The sequence below is a fragment of the Actinia tenebrosa genome, unplaced genomic scaffold (assembly GCF_029948245.1).
Source record: "Actinia tenebrosa isolate PJP-AT-01 unplaced genomic scaffold, QUT_ActTen_1.0 PGA_scaffold2__45_contigs__length_23673736, whole genome shotgun sequence".
Classification (NCBI taxonomy): domain Eukaryota; kingdom Metazoa; phylum Cnidaria; class Anthozoa; order Actiniaria; family Actiniidae; genus Actinia; species Actinia tenebrosa.
The window spans coordinates 19829921-19854339 of NW_028292579.1; the positions used below are offsets into that span (position 1 = coordinate 19829921).

Genomic DNA, 24419 nt, shown 5'->3' on the forward strand with positions numbered 1-24419 from the left:
TCCATACTGTTGACAATATTTCTTATATACACTCTAGATTACAGTGGCGGATCCAGGACTTTAAGAGGGGGGGCGGGTTCATTTTTGCAAATCTCGGCACAACAATAACGTTCTCTTGCATCATCATTTTTTCCATGAGGCACATCACTGGCCTAGGGGCGCTGCTGATAAGGATAACCTATCCACCAGCCCCATTCCATATTAAATATCATGAGTTAGTACCATACTTTTATTTATTTTTCTAAAAAATATATAAAATCGAAGGTACCAGCCGGTGGAGGGGGAGTTCATTTGCATCCAATGAACCCCCCCCTCTTCCCTACTAGTAAATCCGCCACAGGATTACAATATCATGTGTAAACAAGTTTTGGCAAAAAAAAGTATACGTCACGATAGCCGTAGGAAATTTGAGGTATCGGTTCAACCAGTGACATTACGCAATATTATAGTGCTTTCGTAGTCACGGCACGGAACTTTCTTGCTAACGATTCTAACGGGGTTCCTGTGTTGAGGCACAATTCAACATGATGGGGTTCCTGTGTTAAAACGAGAGAAATCCAAGATGGCGGTCAGCAGGGAAGAGTTGAGATCTTGGTGCGTCCAAGAACTCTCGAAAATAACAGACTGCCCAGAGGATATAGTCGACTATGTCTTCAAAATACAAAACGTTGAAGAAGTAGAGGAGTACTTTCGAGACTTTTTTGGCGAAAGTGTTGAAAATTATTGTGATTTTATTGAGAATCTTTTGACCGGGTTGAAGACCACGAGTAACGACCAAGAGGAAGGAAAATGGATACGTAAAGAGAAGGAGCCGGAGTTTCTTTCCAAGAAGCAAAACCGTAAGTCCGATAAGAAGAAAACGATTGAAAAAGAGGAGAAGAAAAAGCCTGCGAAGTTCGTTCCACTTTACAGTAAAGAAGGTGAAGCAAGAACATCGGTTCGTCTGCCTGGTAGGCACCCATGTGAATGTCTAGCTCAAAAACACTCACTCATAAACAACTGTACGAGCTGTGGAAGAATAGTTTGTGAACAGGAGGGCGAAGGGCCATGTTATTTCTGTGGTTCTCTTGTCTGTACGAAGGCTCAGAAAGAGATTTTAGCGAGGGATTCGAAGAAAAGCGCCAAGCTGTTGAAACAGCTGATGCAGCAGGATTTTTCTGACGACGTGAAAAAGCTGCAAAAAGTGAAAAATATGAGTGCTCAAGAATTAGAAGGGTATCAAAGAGCTGTAGAGCACAAGAATAAACTGTTAGAGTTCGACAAAACTAGCGCGCGACGTACTCACGTTATAGACGATGAGGCTGACTACTTCTCCACAAATTCAAAGTGGTTATCTACTGAAGAAAGAACGAAGTTGGAGAAGAAGGAGGAAGAGCTTAGAGAGAAGCGCCATGGATCACGAAGAAACATGAAGGTGACTCTAGACTTTGCAGGACGCAAAGTTGTAGAAGATGATAACAGTCGTGAATATGAGATTGATTCAGAATTACCAGTATTTGGGTACCATTCTAAGGAGATAGCTGAGAAATCTCTGGTGGATAAAAACTCTTATCCCGACTTAAAGCTGCAGTTTAAGCCCTCAAAGATCCAAAAAAGTAATTCAAGTACTCAGGAACCTGTTAACAGTGGCCATAAAGGCCTGCGTATTCAAGATAAGGGCTTACAGGAGATGAGAGACCCTGGAATGTGCTTGAGTATGCACCAACCATGGGCATCACTCCTAGTTGCTGGCATAAAGAAGGTTGAAGGACGCTCTTGGTACACATCACACCGGGGAAGGCTTTGGATAGCAGCTACAGTCAAGAAGCCAACAGAACAAGAAATAGATGTTCTAGAAAATATGTACAAAGAAATGTACCCTAATGAAGTCTTGAAATTCCCCAGGGAGTACCCCACAGGGTGTTTGCTTGGTTGCGTTGATATGGTTGAGTGTTGGAGTCATGAGGAGTACAAGGAAAACTGCCAGGATGAGACTGAATCAGAGTCACCTTATGTCTTCATCTGCGAAAACCCCAAGCAGTTGCTATTGAAGGTGCCAGTGAAAGGACAGCACAAAATATGGAAATTAGATACCCAAACCCATAAAGAGGTGAAACTGGCACGAAAAAATTAGAATAAAGTCATACATTTAAATTCTGGACCTTTATCGCATGGCGTGATGCTTATTCTCATAAGAATAGTCACCTTTGTTTAAATTTTGCATAGCCTTATCCTGAAGAGCTTGAATGCGAGGCCACCTGGGGGAAATCTATTGTTCCAATCAACATAAAGGCCCATATCCTGTCTTCCTAAGATATATAGGTTGTTTACCACTAGATTGGAAATTCCAACAAAATTTCCTCTTCATCCAGAATGAGCAAATGGTATCAAACTGTTTCCCTTTTCCCAGTCATTCCTGGGAGGTTTGTGTTCCATTTGCAATATCAACTGGAAATTTTACTTTTGGGCTTCCCGTTCTAAACAATTTCAAGATTTGGGCTTCCTGTCTTAAAAATCTTGTGGAAATTGTCAATGGTACGCGATTCTCCGGTTATTCTGGGCTCACTGGAACAAAATGGGGTACCTATTGAGCATTTCCACTTTTACCAGAAATTTTCCAATGGGAGAAGGTCATACCATTTGCAGAAAAACTGGAATTACCGGAATTTCCAATCTAATGGTTAACAACCATAAAAATATCTAGTTCACTACAAAATTTGGAAATTTGTTCTTCAAATCTGAAGAGAAGCTGGAACCCAAAAAGATCTAGAATACTTTACACATTTAAATTTTATAGATGTGACATTTAATCAAATATTGTTGATACCCTGAAACAACCTCTTGGCTGCTCAAAGTAATAATAATAATATTATGATATATATATATTTTTAGAGAGGTAACAACATCACCAAAAGTGATTTTCATAAAGGACCTCGAAAGTCAGCACATGACTAACTCACAGATACACTGACAGCACTGGTTGTCAGTGTTTGTACCCCTCTTGAAGAAAATAATGAGATGATGATTTATTGAGCGCCAATTCCATAGAGTTCAACAGAACTTTATATTAAAATGAAACTACAAAGACTCAATAGCCCAAAAATTTTTATCAGCTAACTGAAACCAAGCAGTTTCAAAACCTCTTTTAATTGAACTGCTTAAAAAACTTGTATTAAATTTATAAATAGTAATAATAATAATATTATTATTATTATTACTATTATTGTTATTATTGTTATTATTATAAATAACTAAAGCTGACACAAAATATTAAAACTATTAAAGTATGGGATGAGAAACAAGGGTTTGTGAAGGTTTTGTTACATATTGCATACCAACTCCCAACTGCACTATGAAGGTTGTGAATTCAGTCAACAAAACGTCACAACAATATGAAATTTTTAACCTTACATATTTTTTAAATTATACTCTTATTTTACTGCTAGTGGAAGGAAACTTGACATTTTTATCGCTTACCTTTAACTTTGAGCAGTAGCTGACCAGTAGTGACAACTTTGCTCGAGTACTATGAAATTTGAAATCGTACATATTTTTTAAATTATACTCTTATTTTACTGCTAGTGGAAGGAAACTTGACATTTTTATCGCTTACCTTTAACTTTGAGCAGTAGCTGACCAGTAGTGACAACTTTGCTCGAGTACTATGAAATTTGAAATCGTACATATTTTTTAAATTATACTCTTATTTTACTGCTAGTGGAAGGAAACTTGACATTTTTATCGCTTACCTTTAACTTTGAGCAGTAGCTGACCAGTAGTGACAACTTTGCTCGAGTACTATGAAATTTGAAATCGTACATATTTTTAAAAAAATTATACTCTTATTTTACTGCTAGTGGAAGGAAACTTGAAGTTTTTCTTATCTTTAAATTTGAGCAGTAGCTGAAGTAATTTTTTCACCACAGGTATCCCAACCATATGCAAATTATGAGTATTTAATCTTTGTTATGCTCTGACAAATTAATTGCCTTCAACTAGTTCACCCAGCCAGAACGTAAGCTTGGTGTTAGTAGCCACTCTAAGTCAGTGGAGTCCAATACTATTCATTGAAGGTTAGTTTGTTTGATTAAGATTAACGCTATACTCATACACGTCTTAATCATTACGATATATAAGCTTATAATATTTCAATAGACGATTCAGGCACTTATACTGCTATATGCAAGAGTATTAATTGACTGTATTAAGTTTAAACTGAGCTTGAGTCCACAAAGTCTTCTGTACCAGCGAGCGTATATAAATATGTAGGCTTTACATTACATCTGCAACTTTACGATATATTGTATCAACATGTTCATTCCATGATAATGTCTCCTCTAGAGAAACTCCTAAGTATTTAAAGTATGTTTTTTTTGGAGACATATTGATAGCTTGGCACCTTGCAGTCTTTGCCTTGTCCCAAATAGCATTGCCTTGGTTTTGCTTTGATTGAGGATAAATCTGTTGCTTGTCATCTAGTTTACCAACCTCTACAGACCTTCTGGATGGTTCCTTCCACTGCGCGCTGCAATGTCAACTCCAGAGAAGTATATAACAGTACCGTCTGCATACATAGGAAATGAGACAATTTTCCAAACACTACCGTAGATATCGTTAGTGTATACGATAAACAGGAGCGAACCGAGCAGCCTGCCTTGAGGAACTCCATGATCTATTGGGAGACTAGTTGAAACCTCCTTACCATACTGAACTCTTTGCATTTCATTATTTGCGTTCATTCACCCATATAAATGACTCATTTTTATTTTATTTTTTATTGTAAGTGTTCAATAACTGTCTAGCGTCTACAGTCACCAAATTATTTTTTAGAACCGTTAGAATTTTGGTGATTATCAGAAACTGGTTGTAAAAATATGATATTAATTTTGTGAATATTTTATAGCAATGGAGCAAGAAACAGAGATTTTGATTTAATGCTAAAATATCCCCATACATTTTGTCTTATTTGGTGCTAGAATCTAACGTGATTGGATCCAGTGCGAAACAAGAGAAAATGCATAGTAGTTTTTGGAGCTTACCCGATATCATCCATTTTTACAGCTGCAAAAAATCCCTAACGAATGCCAATATTAAAACTGGATTGAAAATTTTGAAATTTGATGACGTCTCACTTTTAATTTGGTAGTACGTACTCTATTAACATAGTTTTTTTTTTTCTTTTCTTTTTTTCAGATCTATTATATTCTATCAGTTGAGGTCATAGTGGCAACGCAGGACGGATTCATGGCTCAATCGTTTAAGGAAAACCCCCAAAAATCTGCCAGCTTCCTAGCGCTTTTCTTTATGTCATGGCTAAATAAACTTTTATATCTTGGACGAAAGAGAAGCCTTACTGGAGACGATCTCTATACTTTATTGGAAGAAGATCAGACATTGAAAATTGTGAATGAGATAGACAACTGCTGGAGCGAAGAGCTGTTAAATTCTGCGAGAAGTGGAAGAAGCCCGCGACTTTTGAGAGCATTGTTCAAGACATTTTCATCGAGGTTAAGATAATTTCTTATTACTTTGAGATTTCTCTCAACTTTTGCGTCATTATCCCTTGCCATTCTTGCGTGGCATTTTCTTAAGCTTCTGAATGAGGGATCCCACATTGACTACAGTTCAGCTATTCCATACATGGTTGGTATTACTATGGCAGGACTCATCAAGACGTTTTCTGAACAGCATTTTTCATACCAAGCAAACCTAAAAGGAATGCGATATTGGACTTGTTTATAAAAAGGTAATATTATTACGTAAACCTTTTTCATTAAAGTGCGTATGACCCCTAACACAATGCTTTCAGCATTGATTCTACATGAAGTTAAAAGTTAAATAGTAAAATATTTTTGTATGATTTGAGTGATGCATCTTGGAGATATCAAGGTTTATACTTCCAGTATGCTAATGAGTGTGATTTCATAGTAGGAACTTTAAAGGAATAGAATAGAAAAACATATGAAAGAAGACAAAATTGGAACGACGTCTGACTCCTCTTTCATTATATGAGTTTTGTTTTGTTGCATTAATATATATCACTTACAGTTCTTTTGTACACTTTTGTTTGTTAGAGCGGCCTTCGTGTGAGTGCGAAAGTCAGCCTCTTGGGGTTGAGGGGAGGGGGGGGGGGGGAGTTATAGTCTTTATGATGTCACAACAAAAGTCCTCCTAATCCTCCCCCCACGAGATAAAAAAAACCACCGGTCCTATAGATATATCTTTCTGTTTTTTTTTTTTTGTTTTTTGTTTTTTTTTTTTTAAATATATACGTCACAGAGCATCTCGTGCCGTCACAGTGATATAGCCAAGTTTTCAACTGGACACATTCTGAATCTAATAATGATGAAAAGGTAAATTATACACCGTGAAAAGATGAAAAAACTTACTGACGTTTCGGACGCTAGTCCTTCGTCGGAGTAAAAGAGAAAGAAGTGAATCTGGTCTCCAATGATGCACGACGAATGGAAGCAGCGGTCCTGGGATCAATAATGGCTTTGAACGCTCCCGTTGAAATCCTAGCTACAATAGCTTTGATGTGGATTTACATTGGCTGGCAGTCATTATCAGGAGTAATATACTTTATTGTCTTGTTAATTTACAATTTGCTGGCTTCCAAAGAATTTTCGATCTTACGTTACAAGGTGGCAAGGTACTCTGATAAACGACTGGCCGCCTTAAATAATGTTATCTATGGGATTCGAGCTGTGAAGATGTATGCTTGGGAATGGAGTTTTTATGATTTAGTAAAACAACTTAGAAGGTTAGTTGAATGTATCCATCCATCCAGCCAGCCAGCCAGCCAGCCAGCCAGCCATTTTTCCTTTCTTTCTTTCAGTATGGAAATAAAATATATTCGATTCAGAAGTCTGATCGTTGCAAGTTTTGTTGCCTCGTACAATACAGCTAGCCCAACAGCTACCTTGATATCTGTCGTTACACTTCTCTATTCTGGAATCCAACTTTCTTCATTCAGCATATTCACCTTAGTGATATTATTAAACCTAGCAAGATTTGCTATAACTGTTGGACTGTCAGCAGTGTTACGTCACATTACTGATGGGTATGTTGCTGTCAAGAGAGTTGAACAATTTTTAACATCGCTGCCTGATTCGAACACCGTGGATAATATTCAGGACCACGCTAATTCCTTTGTCAACAAAAGTGTCTTTCGCGACGATATTGGCATTGAAATTCAGAATCGGGTTCGGAAAACCTATGGTAAAGCTCTTCCTAAGATCTTACGGGTAGAAAGTTGGAGGAAAAGTAAGCCACTGCTGTTGAGTGTAGCGAACTTGAATACAATCACGCAAGACAAATCAGTCCCAGAACATCTTGAAATAGAAAACGTAACGATTTCCTGGGGTGGACTACATGGTAAAAGTGTTTTACAAGGTATTTCATTAAGCTTTTCTGCTGGCCAGCTGGTAATGATCGGTGGAGCAGTTGGAAGTGGCAGAAGCTCGTTGTTGATGGCGATTCTCGGTGAGATTCCTCTGAAAAATGGCGTCATTTCTTGGTGCGGAAGAATTGAATATGTCAGCCAGGTTCCATGGATCTTTTCCGGGACAATACGAGACAACATACTTTTTGGAAAGCCATTTAACCAAGAGAGGTTCAGCAAAGTGATAGAAGTCTGTGATCTTAAGACGGACCTGAATAACACGTGTAAGTCTAGCACTCGCACTGTATTCTGATGCTGACATCCTCTTACTGGATGACCCTTTGAGTGCTGTAGATGCAAGAGTTGGGAAAAAGATTTTCGAAGGCTGAATTTGCGGGATACTTAATAGTTAATAAGGAGAAGCTGACAATACTAGTGACTCATCAACTGCAGTATCTAAGGAGAGCTGATGAAATTGTGTTGCTAAAGGAATGGTAAAATAGAATACAAAGGCCCCTACGACCAACTGCAAAACACTCAAACGCTTGTTAAAAACTTTGAGATTAAATTGGAAGAAAAATCGCCAGTACCAATTTAAGAGGAAGAAAAAGTTTATCTTGAGCAACTCCCTGGAATGATTGAAAAAGAGAGTGTTCCTCAGGATATGGAAGATGATGACGAGGACAATGCTGCAGGCAGTGTGACATGGAAGACTTACTGGTCGTTCTTTACAGCTGGTTCTCCTGCAATAATGGTTGTCCTTCTAATTTAATTTGTCAAGGTAATCAAATGAAAACAACGATAACGCAGTCGCAAAACGAGGGCTCGTCCAGCTTATCCGAGCCAGAAAGCTACTTTACTAAATGAAATAACCAGTTTGTTAGTATGGTGGTACGCCTCTATTAAGTAGACTGTATACTAAGCGGAAACCCTTTATTTAAGTGGACACTAGCGGCGGGTGTTATCATTTTCTTCCTTTTTTTAGTGTAAAACGAATCGAAACTATATTCAGTGGATCACCCCTACTAACGGCAGGCGCGAACACTAGTATAAAATAGAAGCCTATTTGGTAATTTCAGTTGTTAATAACCTTCATCATAGAAAGATATCGAATTTACATTGATAAAGGCATACTCGCACCGTGTTTGGATTTAATGAAACACCGATTGCATTTGTTTTGAATGAAGCAAATCTCGGACACCAGACAAGGTCTCAAGGGTGTGCTCTTAATAGAGGTACCACTGTATTACAGTGCGGACACTCGAACCATGAACACTTTGAGTCTTTTTAACGTTTCTCGAATAATCCAATCAGAAGCCAGATTCTTACAGAGGTTTGTTGTGATTGGATGGCGCCTGAAAAGTGTTTGATTCCTTTGTTTCTACAGAGCTGTAATTTGATAGTTATGAAAGAATGTCAAAAGAAAAAAAAAAAAGAAAAAAAGAAAAAAAGAAAAAAACAAACAACTTGAAGTGTTCATGGTTCGAATGTCCGCACTGTAATGTCTTTTAAAAATCTAATTTACTTCTTTTCCTACAGTGTCTCTAGTGGCTCCTAACTGGTGGCTTTCAAGGATAGCTAGCATGCCACAACAGCAGCAGAAGAATCGTGTTGTGCTTGGAGTGTTCAGTAGTCTCATCGCTGCCGCTATAATTTTCTCAGTAACAAGAGCATTTGCAAACGTCGTGTCGATCATTCGATCTTCACAAAGAATCCACAACAAAATGTTCAAAGCGATATTTAGATCTCCTGTCTTATTCATGGACAGAAACCCAGTTGGTAGAATAATGAACCGATTTTGCAAAGACACTGGATGTGTCGACGAAAGTTTATGTTGTGCCTCTATTTTGCTGGCGTTATGATCCTTTCTGTTTTGGTCAATTTTTGGATGGTTGTCGCTATAGTGCCAGTATTAGTTATATTTCTTTTTATTTGCTGGTTTAATTTGAAAACTAGCCGGGAGTTAAAGCGTTTAGAGGCTGTTCGGTGCAGTCCTATGTATGCTCATATAGCTGATACAATCAATGGGCTAGTGGTGATTCGGTCTTCCGAGAAGCAGAAAGATTTCATGAAACAGTTTATCAGGTAGACAAAAAACACAGCTTGGTGTTGGGCAATGATTCCAATGCTGAACCGTATGAATCGTTCCGTTTTCGTTGTATGCAGGAAAAAGACCCTGTTAAACTCACTTTAATTTGATATTGCCACCGCCCGGTGGGGGGGGGGGGGGGGGTGTACTCCCCTATATGTGCTATACGGTATGTGCCGCCCTTAGGGTATAGTTTTTCGGATTTTGGGTCTGGGGTAGGGTATCATTTTTTGACATTTTGTCTGGGATAGGGTATCATTTTAGTCTGACATTGGGTTAACGATTTGGTCGTTTTCGTCTGGCGAATAGGCTACGCTTTCTGCTGACACAAAAACAACAAAAAATTTTAGAAAATATTGATTGCAATCGATTGTAGAACCGTATTTTCCGTCTTTTAGTCTGGGATAGGGTGTACAGTTCTTAGTTCTAGTCTGCGGTAGGGTATGTAAATCAAAATTTTAGGTCTGGGATAGGGTCAGGGTTTTGAGGTCGTGGCGGCACACCCCTACCCAAGTAGGATACGCATACCTCAAGTGTTCAAAGAAATCCGATGATGTTCATACCCGAGGAACGATTTGTCAGTCATACGTATTCGAGTTGAATACAGACTGTTTTTCCATTTTCGACTGGTATACTCATAGCAAACCCGAGGATTTTCAATTAGGAAACGCTAGAATACGGAGAGACCGATGCATTTAAAATGGGTGTGCAAGACTCATACTTCAGGTTACAGGAAAAATGCAAGAGTATTCTAGACTTTTTTACGTTTGAATATTGCGTATTTCATTTGAACACGTAGATATATTTTGTTTTGATGAATGGTTCAGCCGTGTCCTGACTGTGATGATCAGGCCAGAATGTTAGTTCTTTTTGGGATATCGAGGAGTGAGGTGTAACGTTTAATTTTTATTAGAACGATGTACATAATCACAATACATATTTTGACAGTACTAGGTACACTGGCCAGGATTGATGTACTTGTAAACTTTGCCAAATGCTTACCAAATACCATTTACATGGCAAAGGTAGCATTGGGTCTTGGGAAAGATGAGTTTGAGAAGTTTGTGGCATGTCCAAATTGCATGACTCTGTACAAGTTTGATGAGTGCACGATCAAAAGAAGCAATGGTAATGTTGTATCCAAGAAATGCAGTCATGTGAAGTTCCCAAACCATCCCCAAAAGAGAAGACGTACGGAATGTGGAACTCTTTTAATGAAAAAAATGAGGTCAAAATCAGGTTCTCTTTACCTCTATCCTAAGAGAGGTTATTGCTTTAATCCACTGATTTCATCCTTGAAATCGCTCATTTATTTGTCATTAGTCGCCATATTGGACGTGAGCAATTTCTGGAGACTGGATCTGAATTTACGATTACACAATTCGCGTTTTCTTCGGAGGCCAAAGCTGCGATCGATTTATCTCGATGGATTATCGATTTATCGAGTTTGAAAGACCACAGAAAGACCTTCAATCTGGTACCAAACATCGACAGTAAAGATGGCGGGAAATTGTTTTTCCCGTCGAGTTTTTTCGACCAAATTCCATATACGCGCCATTTTACCGTTAAGTTTGACTTTTGACGCTTGATTTTTTTTCGTGGATCTTAAACTTTTTATTCTTCTTTTGCCTGAAATGTAGTCTTCAAGACTTGGCAGAAAACTTGTTGATTTTTGTTTTTGAAAATTTGACCTGTTTTTTTTTTTAATCGCTCCTGTTTTGAGCGTGCGAAACGATGCCACGATTCAATCTCGGCGCTTATATGAACAAGAGAAAGGAGCTGAAAGAGAAGACGGTCAATGCTAACAAGGCAATTGAGGAGGCTAATATTCAGTTAAAAGAAGTTGAGCGCGGTTTAGAAGTGAAGAAGAGAGAGTTAGATGCAAAGGTGCACAAAGAAAGGAGACTTCACGAGAAGGTAGGGAATTTGATTGCGATGGGATTAATTTCATAAATTTTATGTATTTAATAGAGACGGATACCATGTGTTAATTGATTCAGTAACATTCGAATCAGATGAGATCAGGTCTCTCGCAAAACCAAGTTTAATATGAATATAATTATTAAAGCTTGAGATAAGCTTACAGTGACTTGAAGAAAACATAATAAGTAAGCTGAATAATGTCATAAAAGTAGAATTTATTGGTGCTATTATTTCAAATTATCTTTATAATACCCAGGCCAAAAGTTCCAATGAGTTGTCCTCTAACCAAACATTTCACATTGCATGAGTGCAAAATATTAGTCTTAGTTGCACATTTAGAATAGCCATACAGTAACTGTAGTTAATTTTTATGAATGATTGTGATGAGTACTAATATGCTATGATATTATAGTGTTTCTATAGACATTTGTATTTCACATCTACTATTGCACATCAAATTGATGTTTATGTTTACTCAGGTAGGACAGGTAGTTAGAAAGATAGAAGAGCTAGAGGAGATAGATGAGGAGTTGTCACCTAATAAGAAACTTAAGGTATCCATACTGTATCATAACTTAGTAATATGCATAAAATTGAAATATAAGATCATACTCATTTGATTGTCTGCTTTTACTATACTCTAGGCTGATATAAGAACTCCAACTGACATGAAAGAAGGGAAGCTTACTCTCAGTTCAGCAACAGCAAGAAGAAGAAGAAATGAATTGTACCAGTCAGCAAAAGCTATTCATGGAAGACCAAAAAGATCAAGAGATATTGGAATTGCTGACACACTCGTACACAAATGCAATGTTAATACTATAAATAATGTTTTTTCTAGCAACTCAAGGTTTACAAAACAGGTTGTCCCCAGTCTTTACAAGCCTAAGTTAATTAATTATGAAAAATCTGAGAGTAACATGCTTCGTAGTGTAGCTACATATTATAGTGGGGGTGTAATGGGTAAGCAGAAGTATAGATCAGTTTATAAGAGTAGTGGATATGCTAAGGGTAAGCGTATAAAGGTAAATGATTGTCCTATTCCTAGATTAGTACCTTACCATAAGCTCATGCCCTTCATTAAGAATATTGACATTGGTAAGCTTCACAGTGTGAGGGAGACACTTTGCGATGGTTTGGAGGAGGACAAGAAGGTCAATGGTGTGTACCGTTCATTGAAGGAGTTGTTGCTGACACTTGCTAAATTTTACCTCCAACAGCATGAGCACTTTAAGCTTATTTGGTTTAATGGTCAGACTAATTTTTTTTTTGTCTCTCTAGGTGGTGATGGAGCACCCTTTGGGAAGGATGATGTTGCCACATCTTGGCTTGTTAGTTTTTTGAATGTTGGGAGGGGTGTTTTGAGCAGTAATGAGAATTTTCTTCTATTTGGAGCCAACTGTACTGAAACTGCCATCCCTGTACAGAGATTCATCAAGGCTCTTGTAAATGAAATCAAGGAGATTGAAGAATCAAGTTATACTGTTCCTATCAACAAGTCTCATATTACTGTTAAATTTCACTTTGCAGAGATCCCAAACGACATGAAAATGCTTGCATTTCTAGCTGGAGAGCTTCCAAACAGTGCAAAGTATTTTTCTTCCTTTGCAAATGTTAACTATGATGATCTTAAAATTACTTCTAGTTCTTTTTCTTATGGTTCTAGCAGTACTTGGAGTCCATGGAACTACCAACAAAGACTGGAAGTGGCCAAGGAAGTAGCTGACCTTAAGAAAACAATTTCTAGAAATAAGCTAACGCCATCCACTCTACGGTCTAAGGTAACCAAATTCATTGCCAACAAAAAAAGCCGTCAAGAGTTTCCTCCACTTATAGGTAAGTTGGTTGACCGAGCTCATATTGAGCCATTGCATCTCAAGAACAATGCATGTGCTTTGGCCCACAGGCTTCTCTTAGCAGAGGTTCTGTACATGTCTGATTTACCTCAGACAGTAAAATATTCAGAGGTTCCTAGTCACTCTCCTTTGATAAAGTATGTCACGACGATGCGTACTAGTTGCAATCTTGGTCGGCTTGCAAAGAAAATTGTGAGGTGGTTTGATGAGACAAGGTCTGCCAGTTCTAAGAACATGGATTACAGGTTCACGGGTAAAGACTCTAAAATGTTCCTCCACAATTTCAATGTCTTGATTTCATCTGTACTTACAAGTGCTATGGCAGGACAAAGGCAAAGAATTATTCTTCACATTATTTCATACATGTGTCTTTGTCTAAGAGACTGTGTTTCTTTATTCAACAGGTTAGAATTAACTCAAGATCAGGTAAGTAAACTTAAAACTCTTTGTCATCATTATTTTTGTTTGCATGTTATGTTTTTAGATTCTGTTAATCCCACTGTTTGGCATATTGGCCATGTTGTTCCCATCCACACTGAAGATATGTTAGGTAAGTATGGCATGGGCCTTGCTCTCAACTCAATGGAGGGTAGGGAGGCCAAGCACATTTCCATCTCCAGCTACAGCAAGAATACTATCTTCAAGTGTAGATGGGAGCAAGTCTTTTTACATGAATATGTATCTTTAATCTGGCTAAGAGAAAGAGGCTACAACTTGAACAAATCCAAGTCACAGTCAGCATCTTATATACCAAAGTGCACCGAAGACCCTGCATACTGCCATTGTGGCCTGCAGAAGGATGATGATGGCACATGCCAAATCTGTAACCACAGATACAGGGAAACGATTAAGTTAAGTATATCATCAGGGAAATCTTTATTTGGGGAGGTCAAAATCAGGACAGTGTGATTGCTTTGTTATGTGTTCACTGACCAATTGAAGGGATGCTCAAATGCATTAGCCTAAGTGAAACCTTTTATGGATATCTAGAGACTAGTTTTTGATTATAGAAAACATAATTATTTATTTGAGTTATTGTACAGCATGATTGAAAATTATGTTTAAAAGGTCACTTAGTCTATTGTCATACTGCTCTCCATTTTGTAATGTACTTTATTTCTTAATTGATGCATTGTGAAGCTTACATTATGTATATCTCGGCCATGCTTGTAAATAGCCAACTGGTTTGCCTCCTTTCCAGTTGGGATTCTTAACACACTTTATGTTGTTATGTTTATTTCTTCAGTTCAGTTTATTTATTGAGCCAACCTCACAGAAGAGCCTCCTACAGGAAGTGATGGTTGCAAAATTATTTTTTGATTTAACTTTTTTAATTTGTTTTGTTACCAAATAAAAGCATTTAAAACCATCTTGCATCTCGCATTATTTTCTTTCATTCATTTACATTTATCCATTCATTCACATATCACAATTTGTCATCATACTTATTCATTCACTCATTGCTTGTACACGTTTATTTTGCTGCATATGTAAAGCAGTCAAAACTTCCCCTTTCTTCAGTTACATATTCTTGCATTTGATTACATTGGAGATTCATGAGTTACACAAGGAGTACTAATATTCATCCATTCTTTCCTGTCTGTATGCATATCTTGAATACTGTTGGAAGTGTGTCAGAAACCTGTTGATCTTGTTTATGTCATATTCTAATGAAGTACTAAATTTTATACATTATTTTGGTGACTAAATTTCAATATACATGTACATGCTTAAGCAGAGAGCATTTGAGTCTATTCATATTTGAGTCATATTCTAATGAAGTACTAAATTTTATACATTATTTTGGTGACTAAATTTCAATATACATGTACATGCTTAAGCAGAGAGCATTTGAGTCTATTGTAAGACACTGATGTATTAGAGTGATAGTGTTTAACCAGCAAGACAAACACTGGCGGAAAAAAACAATATTAAAAATACTATAATAAATTTTATACATTATTTTGGTGACTAAATTTCAATATACACGTACATGCTTAAGCAGAGAGCATTTGAGTCTATTGTAAGACACTGATGTATTAGAGTGATAGTGTTCAACCAGCAAGACGAACACTGGCAGAAAAAAAACAATATTTAAAATACTCAACTTGATAAAAGAAAACATTTGAAATATTATTAGTGAACTTGCTAGTGTCTATTTGTCTCTCTTTTTAACTGGTGAAAAGCCATCACTCAAGAATGTGGATGGTCATAGGATCTTGGATTTTTTGTATCTCTATAATGTGTGGTGTTTCTAATGGCTTAGTGAAAGTAACAGTACAGAGATCTGAGATTTACATGCACACGATTCAAATACCATCAGCAGAAATAGGTGTTCAGACATCCAAAACACAAATAGTCCTAAATAGGGTTACAGAATCAGTACACAATGATAGCATGTAGTCTTATCAGTAATATTAACTTTCATCAATTCTAAACCTGTGGTAATCCTGGAAACCTTGGTCATATGGTGTATTTTACACTGTAGAGTTTAAAAATAGCAAACATTATGGTTTGTATGGGCACAACCCAACAAGTATTGCAAATAAGCAGTTTCAATTTATTGTGATTTTTCAATCTTTTTATAACATATTTTCAATACTCTAGTTTGAGAATTTCCTCATAATTAATTAGTGGAATTTACGCTATAGAGAACAGTTACAGTGATTGCAAAGACCATGTGAACAAAACTAGCTTGTGTAATAGTGTAAGAAATATAGCAGCAATATTACTAGCAGGTTCTTGGTCTTATTATTTCTTGGGTTTATTACAATCATTCTAATGAACATTCTGCTTTGTACAGTAAGTAAAAATGTAAACAAAAATCTACCTTAATCTTTGATTTTAATTGTCAAAGAAATTTTTTATCCTGTGAAAATATTTGTAAATTATGAGTTATCATATCTTATCATGTATTAGATATATACAGTACCAGACATTACACAATGGTTTCAGGTGGAATACCATGGCATATCCCATGAGTCACTTGTATTTTCTACTATTCTCGCGCAAGCCTTTAAGCATATACAAAGAATTGAAAAGAAAAGTGATGTGTGGGATGTGCACGGAATTCCACAAGAAACCATTGTATAACTATTTTATCCCACACCATAGAAAATACAGCCAATTACCACAATGCCTCGTGGGAAGAGAGTTAAATACCTTGAATATACAAGGGTTTACCTGTGTTCTGATTGGCTGTATTTTCTATGGTGTGGGATAAAATTAAGATTAATTTATTATGACACGAAGGAGTACTCATGAGAATGGCTTAAGTGACATGGGGCAATGTTTTTACATTTTCTCAAATTATCCAAAATGTTACTCGACTATTTGAGGTTAAAATATTTTTAAAAAAAAACCCTAACAACAAAAGTCAAAATCAGGTCATTTTCATTGGCACCCAATGTTTAAGTGGAAACAAATATTTATTAATTTTTTAAGTCACTAAATTTTTAGTCTTATTCATATGAATTTTCAAAATATATTTATAAATAGCTTCTTTCTTTGTAAATAAATAAAACAAATATACAAGTATTTTGTAACAGGATTGTCAAACCTTTCACTCACAATGGTGAAGCTTGAAACTATAGTTTTAAATACTGTTATGTTTTTTCCTCTCATCCATTCTTTAATTCAACTAAACAGTGACTACCATTGTCTCCAATAATCTTTAATCTTTGTCTTTGTGATGACATGCAATATCCTGTAGCAACGAGGGTTATTATTTGAAAGCCATGTAGATGTAAATAAGATGATAATAGTACTTAGTATACTGTACGTAGAATTGGAGATATTTCTTGATAGTTTTGATGGAGCAGATGCTATGTAGAAACCTTTTTCAGATAATGCTATCTTGGTGCTTACACCACTAGTTCAAATACACTGCAAAACCTTCAACTGACTTGGATGAACAACCACAAAGTTATGTTCAATCAGAAGACCTTATAATTAATGTTTAGTTCTCATAGCTTCTTTGAATTCCCTCCAATCTCCAAAATTTCGTTTTCAATGAAAGACAATGAAGGTAAATTTCACTAAACCTGATATTGTACTGGATTATCTGTAGTTATCTTTCGCTTTTCAAGTAAAATTAACCAGAAATCCAAAGCTCAAGATTGTCAGCCATGGAAAACTTTGTCGAAGAATCTTCAAAGAACTAAACAGTTGCCAGACTCTGAGGATGGTAACTGGCAGGGTTTCATTAAGTCCTCAGTGGTTCTTTTGATTTGACTGGAACTATACTTCAGATATGGAGAGTTCCTGCATATTACAGTTATGCTTGGGGAAACCATGGATATTCCATTCACCATAGAAGAATTGGATGGTAAGCTTTCCTGTTGAGAGTCGGTAAAAAAAGCCAAAATCTTTGTTCTCTTCCACAAGTAGTTTGACTTTATTTCCAGACCTGCAGGTACTTGTCAGTTTCCTGCTGAAGAATTTCTTAACCTCTCTTGTGCTCAATGCAGAAAGCATAGAAAGAAACGTCTGCAAAGAGCAAAGAGAGGTAAAAGAAATTACTTCAGCCTTCTTGTTGCTTGACACATAACAGGAGGGCTCCTTGAAGTCTTGGTCCTCAGCATTCCTTATGATACATTTAAGAATTGCAAATATGTCATAAGGAATGCTGCGTTGGAGTTCAGCATAGTATGGTCTTCTGATTGATACCTTGCCTGCTAATCTCTTCTCAATCATGGACAGCCACATTTGTGATTCCTTCATTAGCAAGGATCCAACGTTGATGTTTATGGTTGACAAAAGCTTGGCAGCTAGAAAAGAAAACCAGGAAGATAATTGAGATTTTGAGCAGATCAAAATGAACAGTAGCCTCTAAGTATAATGTGTAAAAGTACAATCAGCCTTTAAATATTCACATGGGCCATTTCACAACTAAATAAATCAGAGATATTTATCATCATTTGTACATCAAATTTTATTGAATATGAACATCGAATAAGAATTTTTAATCTCTTTAAACCTATGCAAATAAAGCAGTCGTAAGTTATACTTTAAGCCTTTAAACAGCTGTCATTATTTAAAAAAATAAATTGTATATAACAAGAATCCACCTTGCAACCTTTGTGGCTGTTCATCCAAATCACTAGCTGGTTTTGCAGCTTGAACGATTGGCATAAGCACACCGATGGCATTCTCTTTAAAAAAGGCTCTATTCAAACCGTCGCCTCCATCAAAACTATCGAGACAGTTCTCCAATTTGTCCTTGTCCTCATTTACATCTTCATCGCTTTCAAATGACTGATCCTCGTCGCTATCCTCTCGTTGTACGAGCTCGAGAACCTGCTCAAGATTCAAGCGAGCCGCCATTTTAGTAAGCACTCTCACGCGCAAAACCGCTGAACAAAAGGAATGTCAAAATGAGCGATTTCGAGGCCATTTATGCCAAGCGTAAGGGCTGGTTTTTCAGAAAAGTGTGAAGCGTGGAAGGAAAGAAATCTTGAGGATGGTACAATGGGAGATGTGTTTGAAGGGAGAATTTGGAAAGAGTTTCTTGATTCAGATGGCAAGCACTACTCCTCAAAACTTGGAAATTTGGCAGTAATGCTCAATGTGGACTGGTTCCAGCCATACAAGCACACTAATTATAGTTGTGGGGTTATATATCTAGTAGTGATGAATCTTCCTCGTGAAGAAAGATTCAAAACTGAAAATGTAATACTGGTTGGCATTATCACAGGGCCCAATGAGCCAAAAGGAAACACAAACTCCTTTCTTCAGCCCTTGGTAAGCGAATTGATAGATTTATGTGATGGAGTGATTTTAAATGACCGCTGTATCCCAGGCTGGGCTGTTAAGATAAAAGTTGCACTTCTTGCCATTTGCTGCGATGTTCCTGCTGCAAGAAAATGTGGTGGTTTTGCTAGGCACTCAGCTTTAAAAGGTGAGTTGTAAAATTAATGATATTCATATTTCATCCTCTTGAAGAAATGTGTTATCAAGTGACTGAAGTGTAATTAAAAATACTATCTTTCACTATAAGATGCAAGTACTGTATTATTTAAATTTGAAGAACCCTTTATTTTGAACCCTTTTACAGAAAATTGCTAATACTTTCTTTTAACTTCTTTCTTTTATTACTTCAAGATGCATCACTCAAACATTACTGTGAACTTTTTTGTCATGGAACAGCTCACCTCATGTAGAATTAATTCTGAAAATATTATCTGAAAATTGATATTTTTAACAGCAACTGTGTAAAATATCAATTGTCATCATACAATTATCTAACTTTAAAGTAAGGGTGCAGTTAAAATACAACTTACAACAACTGCATCTTAACTGCACCCTTACATTAAAGCTAGATGATTGTATCATGACCAATAGACTTTTTCTCTAGGAAATGACAAGTGGTGGGAAAATATGACACCACTTTAAATTAGGCCTAATTCATTATGGTGCCATTTTTTCTCATTTCAGAGCATGTGTCATATAAATTATATTGTAATTCATTCTGTGGTTGTTGTTGTTACTTTTTTAGGTATCCAGCTGATGCGCAAGTTTTTGAGAAACAATGACTTGCAGCAATCGGATTGGCAAGAAGAGTTTGTAGGTTTTGGTGATTGCTTGATTCATCTGATGTTTTTATTGTTGGATAAGCATCCATTGTCCCTAAAGACCATCTGCAGAATAGAAAAGAAGAAGTTGTACGCTTTCCACCAATCAAGAGAATTGGCATTGACAGTGATATTGCAGCCCAACTTTCTGATGTATACGAAATAATTTATCCTGGCCATGCTGTCTATACTGTAATCTCAATTTCAGAATCATTTGTACTAGAGTGAAATTAAATCATCGAGTGTTAAGAGCCTCATTGACAACTGTCTTTACTTGTCAAAGTGACCGATCGCCTATGGCTTTTGCCAATGACAACATTTTAAAAATTATTGTGTGTAAACATTATCAAATAAGATCTAACAGTGTCGGTCCGATAAAATCGTTGTGTTTAAGAAGCAAACTGTTCTTATGAAGTTTGTTAATACAGTTTCTAATAGAATGTTTACATGATGACGTCTGTTGACCTCTACTACCAGACTCCCGTGCACACTCTATTTTGCTCAGTTATTAGCACCAAAAATACATTCTTACAATTCTCAAGAGTGAATACAAATTTAAATAAATAGCTAATTTCTACGCTTCGTGTATTCATGAGTATCATGCATCATGAAGCATTGGTAGTTTGAGTCAAATGACACTATCATACAAACACCCTACATGTATTCTTCGATTGCACTTTACGTCATCACGACCATGTTGGTGCCATTTAAGGTGGCTCGACCCCCTCACGCTTGACCGCTACCTTCCACTTTTGGAACGCTAGTGCATAAACGTCTTTTATCCGGTTGCAAATCTTTTTTGCACATAAGTCACATAAAGATTTAATTAATATTTGATGCAATTTTTAGTGAGATCGGACGTCATAACACGTGATTATGATGAAATATTTGTTTTCGTTTAGAAAATAAATTTAGCCTTGCAGAGCGTTCAACGCTAAAATGCTTCGTACCACATAATTATATAATGGATGCCTCCATTTGTGGGGATTTTTGAAAAAATCTATCTAGCTAATAATGAGATATTTGAGATTATTTAAATATAGTGCATAATCTACTTCAAAACTAAACAATGGATTTCATACGGCCGAAATTAATATTTCAGAGTTATATATTCACAAAAGTCATTGCTCATTTAGTTTTACTCTGTATCTAGTTTTAAAAGGAACATTTTGAAGGTAATCGACTTATGCGATTTTGTGAAAACGTATAGTGCAGAAGACGGGGTAAACATTTGATGCGCACTTTTCATCGCAGTTTTCTAGTCAATCTTACTAGATCTTCCATTATTTTAAAATTCGCTGATCATTTCTCTCAAAATTACGTCAGGATACAAATTTGAACTTAAACTAATATTACACAAAATTGCAAGACTATTGAACTCATTTAAAGCGATCTAAAGCGAACGAGAAATACAGAAAACATTGATCGTTTCCCAACGATTTGATGCTCTGGGAATTCTATTGTTTGCTAATGATCATAACATCAAATTCTTTCGCACCATGCACGGTCTGATCTCGCTTGGCTGCTTTCCGATTTACTCCCGAAGTATGGTTCTTTATCTAAACTCAAAGGTCTTGCTCGCTTCTTTCTTGAAGTTTTAATTTGAGGCATGTTCGCCGATTCTATTCACTCACACTGACAAAGTACATCATGACAAACGTCCCACGTTTGAATAAAAAAAACAACTGTTTGTTACCAAACTTCGGGGGTAAATCGGAAAGCAGCCAAGCGAGATCAGACCGTGCATGGTGCGAAAGAATTTGATGTTATGATCATTAGCAAACAATAGAATTCCCAGAGTATCAAATCGTTGGAAAACGATCAATGTTTTCTGTATTTCTCGTTCGCTTTAGATCGCTTTAAAATGAGTTCAATAGTCTTGCAATTTTGTGTAATATTAGTTTAAGTTCAATTTTGTATCCTGACGTAATTTTGAGAGAAATGATCAGCGAATTTTAAAATAATGGAAGATCTAGTAAGATTGACTAGAAAACTGCGATGAAAAGTGCGCATCAAATGTTTACCCCGTCTTCTGCACTATACGTTTTCACAAAATCGCATAAGTCGATTACCTTCAAAATGTTCCTTTTAAAACTAGATACAGAGTAAAACTAAATGAGCAATAACTTTTGTGAATATATAGCTCTGAAATATTAATTTCGGCCGTATGAAATCCATTGTTTAGTTTTGAAGTAGATTATGCACTATATTTAAATAATCTCAAATATCTCATTATTAGCTAGATAGATTTTTTCAAAAATCCCCACAAATGGAGGCATCCATTATATAATTATGTGGTACGAAGCATTTTAGCGTTGAACGCTCTGCAAGGCTAAATTTATTTTCTAAACGAAAACAAATATTTCATCATAATCACGTGTTATGACGTCCGATCTCACTAAAAATTGCATCAAATATTAATTAAATCTTTATGTGACTTATGTGCAAAAAAGATTTGCAACCGGATAAAAGACGTTTATGCACTAGCGTTCCAAAAGTGGAAGGTAGCGGTCAAGCGTGAGGGGGTCGAGCCACCTTAACAAACGATTTCTCATTAGCATCCATTGTTAACAGCACCAAGATGGCCGCCACGTTTTTGTCTTTTGGGAATGCTTGCAACCCATCAATTACATGATTATAAAAAGTTGTATTTATGTACAGTAAACGATTTATAATTAATTTCTGCCAGAGATGAGGCATAGAAGTTTATTTCCTTTTTCATGAGTTCCCAGTAGCACATGGTTAGAGCTTCCCTACAACAGAATATCGCTCAGAAAATTTTCCCTTATTTCAAATTTAATTTATCTGTACCAGTAATGTTTTGTATATTAAATGATTACTCCTCATACGTCACAGCATTAGCATATGGCATGGAAAAACCTTCATGACTTCAAGAAGCCGCACTCAAACTATGTAATTTTTTCGGGTTATTCAACATCTTACCCCATGTAGAATCAATACTGAGAATAGTGTCAGAAGGGTGATAGGCACTTTAAAGTAGCCGAGCCCTCATCAGTATCCCATAATGTACTCTTTGGGTCAGGGATTCATTCGAGTTTCTGTTTTGGTCGAGAGTCGACAGTCGAGAGTCGACAGTCGACAGTCGACAGTCGACAGTCGAGAGTACCAGGTCGAGAGTCGAGACTACCCTTTATCTGAGTATCCAATTATAGTTTCTATGATTTCTGAGCATAATTAATTTCCTCAAATATAAATCAATAAATACAAATGAGAGCGTACATATATAATAACACTGACTTCGCGTCATTGCGCTACGTGATCTTGTCTCTCTACACTCACTTAAATATTCAAACATGTGTCATTTCACATGTGTTATTTAGAAAATAATTATATATATATATATATATACACTCGATTGCAGAAACGTTGTAGTATACATTTATACAAATATCTAATTTATTCAGTATATTTAATGATATGCAAAACGGAAAAATCGCTTTATTCATTGTTTGTTTCATTTAATGACTGTCAAGATATTTTTTCTTGTTTTTTAGATCGTACAGTTTAGTTGGTTTTAAGAGTTGAAAATGATTATTTTGCATTATGCATCTCATTAGATATTTGTATAAATGTATACTACAACGTTTCTGCAATCGAGTGTATACAAATATATATATATATAGTTGTGTATCTGCGCAGATAGCAGTCTTTTTTCCCCCTTGTTTTTCGGATTCTTGGAAGATATTGAGTTTCATATAGCTCAGCCTTACAATCAATGACAGCTCGCACAGCATCAGATCTTAAAAGATCTTACATTGAATAAATAGCCGAAATCTGTTCGATTTCAATTAAGAGTTTGAACTCGTGCAGTGAAACAAAAGAAGTGTAATATATATACTGAGATTGAATTATCGTGATAGCTATTTTTTTCGTGCTAAACTCCAGGGCAGCAGCACAAATCTTTTTTGCCAGTGAATGATTGACGTCAGACTGGTGTGAATTTATTCAGAAAGGCATTATGTGTTAGATTTCTATCAAAGACGTTAAAATGCCTTGCCAATTACCCTCAGTGATTGCTTGGCCCCAGCTGCTAAGGCGACGGCTAAAGAAATTCAGTGGAGCTCGAGAACGCAGAAAAAGAACAACCCAATGCACCTTGTAAGGAGGGTACAGTAATCATTTAATGGTGCAATGAATCATAATTAGCCTATGACATCGGAGAAGACCGCCTTATTATCCCATGATCATCAGTGTTATTATATATGTACGCTCTCATTTATATTTATTGATTTATATTTGAGGAAATTAATTATGCTCAGAAATCATAGGAACTATAATTGGATACTCAGATATAGGATAGTCTCGACTCTCGACCTGATACTCTCGACTCCAGTGGCGGATCTAGGGGTGGGTTTTGGGGGTTGCAACCCCCTCCCCCTATGAGAGCCATCGTGATTTTTTTTCTTTCATGACAACACCAACAGCATCGCGAGTTTTATTAAAACATTATATACACATTGCTATTGTCACTACCTTAACCTCTCCATCGCAGCATCATGTAAAGTTCAAGAAGTACGAAACCTTATAGGCGTCATAAATGAAGTCTACCTATCCCTTAAAAATAGCCCAAAGAGACAGAAGCTATTTGAGCTTGT

The 24419-nt window shown here is 36.4% G+C and overlaps 3 protein-coding genes across 3 annotated transcripts; all 3 read left to right on the forward strand.

Moving 5' to 3' along the window:
* Positions 1-561: 561 nt before the first annotated feature.
* LOC116286550 (activating signal cointegrator 1) lies at positions 562-3282 on the forward strand. Its single transcript, XM_031693108.2, has one exon. The coding sequence runs from the start codon at positions 563-565 to the stop codon at positions 2111-2113; it is 1551 nt and encodes a 516-aa protein (XP_031548968.2). The 5' UTR covers position 562; the 3' UTR covers positions 2114-3282.
* A 7560-nt stretch (positions 3283-10842) lies between these two features.
* On the forward strand, positions 10843-14600 carry LOC116289378 (uncharacterized). The gene is made up of 2 exons (XM_089034439.1): positions 10843-11369; positions 12020-14600. Exons 1-2 carry the CDS (start codon positions 11187-11189, stop codon positions 14138-14140), a joined length of 2304 nt encoding a protein of 767 aa, XP_088890565.1. The 5' UTR covers positions 10843-11186; the 3' UTR covers positions 14141-14600.
* Positions 14601-18595: 3995 nt separating this feature from the next.
* On the forward strand, positions 18596-20380 carry LOC116286545 (uncharacterized). The gene is made up of 2 exons (XM_031693104.2): positions 18596-19130; positions 19728-20380. The coding sequence occupies exons 1-2, from the start codon at positions 18629-18631 to the stop codon at positions 19967-19969; spliced, it is 744 nt and encodes a 247-aa protein (XP_031548964.2). The 5' UTR covers positions 18596-18628; the 3' UTR covers positions 19970-20380.
* The last annotated feature ends 4039 nt before the right edge of the window (positions 20381-24419 follow it).